Source organism: Oryzias latipes, chromosome 5 (genome assembly GCF_002234675.1).
Source record: "Oryzias latipes chromosome 5, ASM223467v1".
NCBI classification, from domain to species: Eukaryota; Metazoa; Chordata; class Actinopteri; order Beloniformes; family Adrianichthyidae; genus Oryzias; species Oryzias latipes.
The window spans coordinates 10,707,464-10,715,975 of NC_019863.2; the positions used below are offsets into that span (position 1 = coordinate 10,707,464).

Sequence of the window (8,512 nt, forward strand, 5' to 3'; positions counted from 1 at the left end):
CAACCTAACACTACCGGTGCAACAAAAATGGCGAGCAATATTGAAGCAATCGAGCAGTACAGTTTTGATCCAGATGTCAGCTCAGACGAGGAAAACAAAGACTTGCATGGACCTATATGTCTGCAAGTGGAATGAAGCGGAGCAGGGAGTTTATGGCCCGGCTACTGTAGTTTCTACATCACAAATCTTTTTCAAACTGCATTTGTCATCTGCTCCTGATTCACAGTGATTTGAATAAAAAATACTCAGAAACACAATTTTTTATACCTGTCCTCCATCGTCAGAAAACTACCACAAGAACTCATTAAAAACACAAAAAACACAACTGTCATCAGAGTGGGTCTTTGAGAATTTTAGAAACTAAAACCCCAAATCTTTTCCTAATCTGTTGTTTTAAATATGACCACAAGAGGGGGCGCTTTCCTAATTTGTCTGTTAGGGTTTCTTTTGGTCAGGATGATTCTGTTTGCCAGTTTTGTACCAGGATCACGCTGTCATTGAGTTTGGGTCCCTGTGAAAATAAAAAGGATGAATGGTGTGCTGTCGTGTGTGAGTGAGCCAGTCTCTTTTACAGTATATATAATGGTTTTTACAGTCTTTGTTTCTTCCTTCCACTCCAGGGAGCACGTTTGTACTCTCAGGCTGTTTGTGCCATGCTGTGAATTTGTCTTTTTATCACTACTTTTTGTCTGGGTTTATTTCTTTCTCTCCTCATTTTGGTTTTCATTTATCTCCACTCAGTCCACCCCCACCCACTTTCAGCTTTTTTCCCCTGCTCCTCTCACTGTCTTTTTATTCTCCTCTCCTATTCTTCTATTTTTCCCTTCCTTCCCCTTGTTCCCGGTTCCTTCTTCTCCTTCCTCCACTCCCTCGCTTGCCTCAAAGGTCCCATGAGAGGGCTGTGGTTTGTCTGCTGGAAGGCATACCGACACCACCGCCGCCACCACTGGAACCTCTCTCTTCTCTCTCCTCACCCTCTCCTTTGCTCATGTCCCCCCCCCCCTCTTCCTTCTCCTTTCTCCCTCTTTTCCTCCTTTCTTTTTAATGTGGAAGTTTTGAGCAATTGCTGGCTTCTCCTGTGGCTTGGTGGGAATGGCATTTTTAGAAGAATGCCTCATATTGTGGCTTTTATCCATTCCTGAGTCCCCCCAAAGTCGCACAACTCAAACACACCAACATCGTGACTACAAGCATTGGATTTAGAATATGTTGGCTCCCTTGAGTGCAAAACCCAGATTCATGTATGTTAACATGCATTAAAGTGGCAGGCTCGCACAGGTTCACTTAGATGCTTTTTTTAAATTTTCTTTTGAGAATGCTATAGCTGACCCTATCCTGACCACAGTATGATACTGCGCTGGCAGTTAGCTGGTACTCACCAAAATGGCTGCATTTTAAAAAGTCTTACCAGCAAGTCAAAGATCCACTCTGATCATCATTTGACCTACCGTAAGAGCGTTTCCAGAGGTCTTTTAATACTGGTCATGTCGTTTTTAGCCAAAATCCAAAAACCAGTGTTGTTTTCTAGGACATAGTTTTTGCAGAGTGGCAGTAGTTCATCAGAAATTTGCCTCTGAGTTGTAGGCAGGACTGTTGGCACAGAGTAAGCTCGTCCACATTTCCCATCATCTATCTGTCCACATGTTTTCCTGCTAGCTTACAACAACAGAAATGGTGAGCAGTATTGGAGCTATGTAGTCGTTCTGTTTTCAGCCATATTCCTGCTTGTACGTGGGAAACGAAGACACACATGGATCTAGGATCTAGTTGTCTACTAGCCGATGCATTAGAATGGAGCCGGGAGTTTGTGGCCTGCTGATTGTAGTTTCTACGTCATAACTGCAGGCTTTTTTCGAAGGACAATCTTTTGTCTATCCCTGATTTACAACAATTTGAGTAAAGAAATACTCAGAAATGCAGTTTTAATCTTAATTTCATAGATCCTCCATCATGAAAAAAACATTACAAGAACAAGTTAAAAACACCAGAAAAAACATTTTCATTGGAGTAGTTCTTTCAGGTTTACATGTCAGCTTAACATTTGCTCACACTTAAGGGCAAAACTTTTTTAGGACTGTAGATGAGTAGGCCTTTGTATCAAACTGACACACAGACTGGCTCATTTAGTTGCTTTTGTGAGTTTTTTTTTAAAAGAATGTCATAGCACAGCCACAAACATGACACTACACTGGAAATTAGACACCAAAGTGCACCAGTAATACAAATGAGCAAGTTTAGGTTTTAGCCTGACACATGCTGTCGCTTTACCTCAAACTTTACTATTTTTTCTTAGCAAATTCTTAGCTTTTTAGTACTGAACAAGAACATTTAACCAAAGTCACTTTAACTGGATATGTTTGCATTTAAAGGCCACTCATTTCAATTTGCTGGTGGCCCTCCTAAAATTACAGAGACTGTAAGCAAAATTCATTCATTTGTTAAAGGAATACAAATCTTTGTAAAAATAGCACCTGTAACCTTAGCAAAACGTAGTCTATTAAATGTTCTACAAGTCATTACTAAAAGTGAGACAGTATACTCGAAGTGTACTTTTTATATACCGTATTTTCCGGACTATAAGTCGCCCTTTTTTTCATAGTTTGGCAAGGGGTGCGACTTATACTCCGCAGCGACTTATATTAGAAATAAATTGAAATAAATACATTGTTAACCCTCCTGTTATGTTCATTTGTGAGGAACAGAGATGATGTTTCTGGGTCAATTTGATGTATGAGGTATGTTAAGTGTTAAGAGTATGTTAAGTGACTCAGAGAATCAGCAAACTTTTTTTTACAGTAAGATCTTGAAGGCTAACAACAAAATATTCTATTTTCCAATGATTTCATAGATTCAGAAATGCAATAAAAGTGAAAACTGTTTCTACAAATACAGGATGAAAACAGAGTATTAGTTAGCCAATGATGCTTCATGAAAGGAATAAATAAATAAGTTTGAGAAAAAATTACTGTGAAATTATTAGATAAACAGTCTGCTATGATTGTGTCATATAAGGTTGTGAAAGTTAAAATGCGACTTATAGTCCAGTGCGACTTATCTGTGTTTTTTTCTACTTTATAATGCATTTTTGGGCTGGTGCGACTTATACTCCGGTGCGACTTATAGTCCGGAAAATACGGTACTATCTATATAAAAATGTTCCGTTTTAGTCTAAAGTTTTTAGTAAGTATACTTCCTACACTCCACATACATGTTAAATAGTAGACCTGCTATACTTCTACTCAAGTATACTTATTAAAATAAACTTCCATCGCACTGCTTTTGGCAAAGGGAAGTCACACGGCAGAAGCAGACTTTCTGAACCAAAACCATAAAAGCTTTGCATTTTTCATGTTTCTATTGAACACACTGGGTAATCACTTACAGAACACACAGAAACATTTTTTGGCAACCATGCCTGTTCTGGATCATCAGTATTTCTCAGATGTCTTGATGGAGCATCTCTCCTCAGGCTTCAGTGTCTCCAGTGGTCTGAATATCTAGATGTTACAAAGCAATACTTTTGTTTTGTTTTTTCTCACGCGTTCAAAGGTTAATTCAACCATTTATCAAAGCCTTCAATCTGCAGATCAGACTTTCTACTTTAAAGTTTCCTGATATCATTTTGAAAGCATTTCTCCGTCATCAGTTGCACAGTGTCAAGGCCCTAAAGGAGAAAACAAATACTGTCTCATCAGTTCTCAGGAGTTTTCTGCTGGAGTCTTGGGGGGGCATCTTTGCCGTTAGTTTTTCTTTTTGAAATCATGAAGCAAACGTAAGAATTTAGATCATTTTTTTTAGAGCTTTGGTTTCCCTCTTTTCCATTACCACTATTCTCATGCAGCATATATTTTTAGACTGGAACCATGGACAGTAGTTTGAGAGAGACGTCTGCTAGTGTTCTGCTCTCGAGTTCAAGTCAATATTTTACATTTTAAAAAAAAGAATGGTGGCTACTGCATTATTTGCAGGACATCCACCCATAATTAACTTACGGTGAAATTTAGAATTGTCTTGTTGTGGACTAATAAATGCAAAATTTTCTACTTTACAGATTTGTTAATCATTAGTCTTTTTTCACTACAATTTGTAGCAGTTCGGCCACAACCCAAAATTTAGAGTATTCCCTCAGCACCAAATTCAAATTAATCCAAAAAAGGTCTCAGGGAATTTTTTAATTAGAGTGGTTTCTCTTAGTTGGATGAATAAAGTTTTCTCTTTTCTCTCTCATCTTTTTTTCAAGCCTAAATTGTTTTAACTGTACATTGTTTAATCAAAAACTACTGCACAGTAGTTATAAAAACAGAAAACATTTAAACATTTTAACTTAAATAACAAAAACTTTTCTTTTTAAAGTAATCTGGATCTGAATGCCACGTTCACACTGGCTTCAGTGACGTCCGTTTAAGCGAACGCTTCCAATAAAAGGTCGATGTAAGCGCACGTATATGGGCATTTAGGGCTTCCCCGTTCAAAACTCTCACGTTCATTTCTACTTACAAAACACATGCGTTGAAAGTTAAACCAGTTTAACCTTGACCAATCAAGGGCTCAGTTTTGGTAACTGTGAAAGAAGAAACTTGTAGTAGGATCTGTGAGATAATATTTAATATTTATAGGTACAGTACATGCATCGGACAGTGACAGTCCTGAGGGAACACCGCATGCTGAAAGCTCGTTCTTGAATGTGCGCCACACACCCGGTGTAAACGTAGCATTATAGAAGCATTTCAGAACATTTTATCAAATAATTGTCATCATTTTGAGATATTATTAAAAACATGGCATAGTAATAATCATTTTGCATATTCCTATCTGCCCTTTCCTGCAGGGTGCTGGGGCATTCAGATACCAACAGAATGAACACCCAGAACATTGGCATTGTGTTCGGGCCGACACTCATGCGTCCGGAGCGGGACACCGGGAACATGGCTGTGAACATGGTTTTCCAGAACCAGGCAGTGGAGCTCATCCTCACAGAGTTTGACCACATCTTCGGAACAAGAGCCCTCTCCTAATCTTTTTGGACCAGATTGGAGAGATGTGCTGCTTCAGTTGCTCCTCGAAGTTCGACAGAAGTGAAAGCATTGCAACAATCCCTGTAGACCTATAAGGATCAAAGCGGATTTCACATTAAAAGATAATTACAGGCTCCAAAGAACATGGAGAGAAAGCTGCTAATCATGACATCTGGTCTCCATATAAAGCAACATTAAAACAATAATGTTACAACACGCCAGTTTTAGCAGCAGCACTCATATCTTTGAGTGCAGATGTGGAGCTTGGTCCTGGAGTTTACTCGGCACGGGAAGAAACTCCTCGATGCTCTAAACTTCATCACCAGTTGAATAAAAAGCCATAAAAATATCAAAGGAACTTCTCAAATCACCTCAGCTAGCTGTCTAATATGCATTTTTTTCATCATAAAGGTGTGGGGAAGGTCATGTCTTACTGTAGCACTGAAATCCAACTGCACCATCTCACTGTGAAAACATCACCAGGACGTCTTCAAGGACAGATCTCACCTGCAGGGTTTTGTGAGGATTTCTGCAAATTGGAAGGAGGGCTGTGAAAACCCTCCGTCATCGCCACGGACACTGCAGAGGCGGAGAGTTTAGCAAACTTACAAAAGAGGGTGCGCTTTAGTGAGGAGATGAATGTGCCATCAGGTCCGTTTGTGTTGCGTTGCGGTACTGTAAAGACCCTCAGAGCTTTCCTTGTCGTACAAGTTTGAATCTATTTTTTAATCGTGCGAGCTCCTTGCATTGAGCGGAAATGATGATGTTGTAAATATGTGAAGTAGCGTCTCTCTCGACTAGTAGCCGTTTCCAAACAGACTTTAACCTAAGCAATAATATATGAGTTGAATTCAAACTGGCACATTTGCTTTGAGAGGCAAAACCTTGAAGTTGAAATGTTACTTGGACCTAATTCTTAACCCCCCCTCCAATAAAAACACGTGAACCAGCTGATGGCATCTGTTTTGTGATGTTTGCTGAGGATGTGTCAGTCAGGTTGTTTGTTGCGTGACAGTTGGAAGAGGCGTGTGGAGGTATGTGGGCCTCAGAGACCGGGCTGGGCAGCGACATCCCTTCTGATTGGCGCAAGTGCTGCTTTTAATAACAGAACAAAAGGGGAACTGGAAATGCATATGTTTAAAAAATGTGGAACCCCTCCCCACCACCAGCACACACACTCAAAACCCTTGCAGTCTGTGGCTTGGGTAGTTTTATATTGACTGCGGGTTTGGCAGAAGATATAAAAGAGCTGAAAGACTGCACTGCATTGGGGGGGAGGGGGGTAGCTTTATTAAACGTGTTCCTCCATTTTTCTGTTGGTATCATTTTAGGTCATGTGAGCTTCTTGGATGGGGCTGCATTTGTGTGTAGCTGATTGATGAGGAGTTGTCTCAACTTGATCCCGCGTCCACTGCCAAGGACGACCTTAAATTGGATCAACTCTGAAGCGTTTCGGTTTGAAAAGACAAACCACACATATTTATTTGTTCCAATCGCATTTGTGCCGTTTATTTCAGATTTTATAAGTACTTCCTTCTGTCACTGCGCTTACTGTTTCGTGTTTCTCTTATTTTCACAGTACTCTTGTCAAATCATCCTAACACTTTACTAAATGTTTGCTTTTTTTGTTTTTGTTTCTTTCGAGGACCATCTGACAGTCAGAAACCACTGATGCATATGATATTTAATGAAGTATTTGTATTGTAGATTTAAAATGAGCAAACCAGAAACTTGGCAGATTTTTCTAGTATAAGACATCATATATTTTTGAAAAATAAGCTCTCTCTCTCTCTGCTCATCATTTTAAAATGCGATTGTGCCAGAAACCATTAAACATAACCTCACCTATAACCACAATTTAAATGGGACCTCTTTGTATGTATTCATAATCATTGCAGTGGGTAAAAAAGGTGAAAATTCTGTTGGCAATAACAGATTTTTCACATTTGGAGTGATCCATCCTGCATAATATATGTTTCTTTCAGGCAAACAGCTCTTAAATTGCTTCCAAAAAGGTGCATTTTTAAGACATTTCACCTAAATAAACACATTTTACTTTTAATCATTGGGAATTAGTAGTAATTCTATATGTAAGTTATTTTGCTTTGTATTTGCTGTCATTGAAATAATTCTAAAACTGTTTAAGTCTGTCTTGTACTCTTTAAGACTCTCAGATGAGTTTGTCAATCCAGTTGGAATGACACAAGCACCCACCCATTCATATCGTTTTTATTCAAAATTTTACATGAAGGTTTGAAAGAAAGTTTTCAGCTTAGAAATCTTTGGTGTCAAACAAACACAACCAAAAACATAGTAACAAATTTGTGAAACCCCTTGGGACATATTTTATATTTTAGTTGAGGTTTGTCTGTTTTTTTGGTACATTTATTACAATGGTTTACCTTGTCTTTGCTTTGTTTTTAGATTTTCATTTTGCTTTTACACATTACAGATTTGATCTTTGTTGTAAAATATAAAAACAGTTTTTCCTCAATTGTAATCTTTGCAGCAAAAACAAGACAAAAATGATTTGAGTTTTTGGTACAGTTTCAGGTTCATCGCAGAATTATTGTGTAATATAATAAAACATATCTCTCATAAAAAAGAAGCTGGGGTTTTACCAAAAAGATGGAGCATTGCCCCAAAGCAGCTTTAACCCTTGTGCCATCTTAGATGACCCCACCCTTACATTCCTACCATGACAAAGGTGGATAAAGGTGGAAAGATTTCATATAATCCATGGATACCAGTGAAGATCACAAATCATTGAAGAAAAAAGGTTCAGCACACTGTCTTGTGGGGTCTAGATGACCCAACTCCCAATGTTAAAGTGCCTAGGATAGCACAAGGGTTAAAATAAATAGATAGAATAAATAATAAATAAGTTGTAACTGAAAATTAGTAAAAATGCTCAAATAGGCCCAGATGACTAACGGTTCAAGTTTAAAGTTTAAAAATTACATTTTTACTTATCTTTTTTTTGTTTATTTTTCATGTTCACCTTTGGCATTCTCCAAACTTTTTTAGCATCCTAAAATGTCACTTTTGTCTCAAAACACAAATAAATATATCTTGTTGTTCATCATGGCCCTAAATTCAAAGTTACTTTGAAAAGTGTGACACTAAAGCTCAAGGGTATCAGTGTAGAAGACCTGCAGTAAACCACTGCTGAAATAAAACCGTTGTGCAAACGACTGTAAGAGTGTGAGAAAAAGCTGAAGGTTTGGGTAAAGAGGTGTTAGGGTTGCTGTGTTATGCCATCAGATGGACAGATTAACATTTAGTCATTCAGCCGTAGATGAGGGAGAACATATGCAAGGAAAAGTTGTTTTTTTACACAGATTTACATCGAAATACATTACTGTTGCTGGAAACAGAAACTTAAAAACACACAGCACCAGTTCAGAGGTGCTGTTGCTCATGCGAGTGATTTGTGGAATCTGGCGTAAAAGTTTTTTAATGAAAAAGAAAAGATAAACATCAATTCAACTTGAGTC

At 38.3% G+C, this 8,512-nt stretch overlaps 1 protein-coding gene across 4 annotated transcripts in view; it reads left to right on the forward strand.

The window, feature by feature from the left end:
- arhgap9 (Rho GTPase activating protein 9) overlaps nucleotides 1-5,966 on the forward strand; it is a 48,663-nt gene extending 42,697 nt beyond the window's left edge. For all 4 annotated transcript variants that reach the window (XM_011474872.3, XM_011474874.3, XM_011474875.3 and 1 more), the window contains one exon: nucleotides 4,829-5,966. In XM_011474872.3, the coding sequence (XP_011473174.1) occupies nucleotides 4,829-5,015 (187 nt within the window). In that variant the 3' untranslated portion in view covers nucleotides 5,016-5,966. The remainder of the gene's footprint in view (nucleotides 1-4,828) is intronic.
- Nucleotides 5,967-8,512: the final 2,546 nt, after the last annotated feature.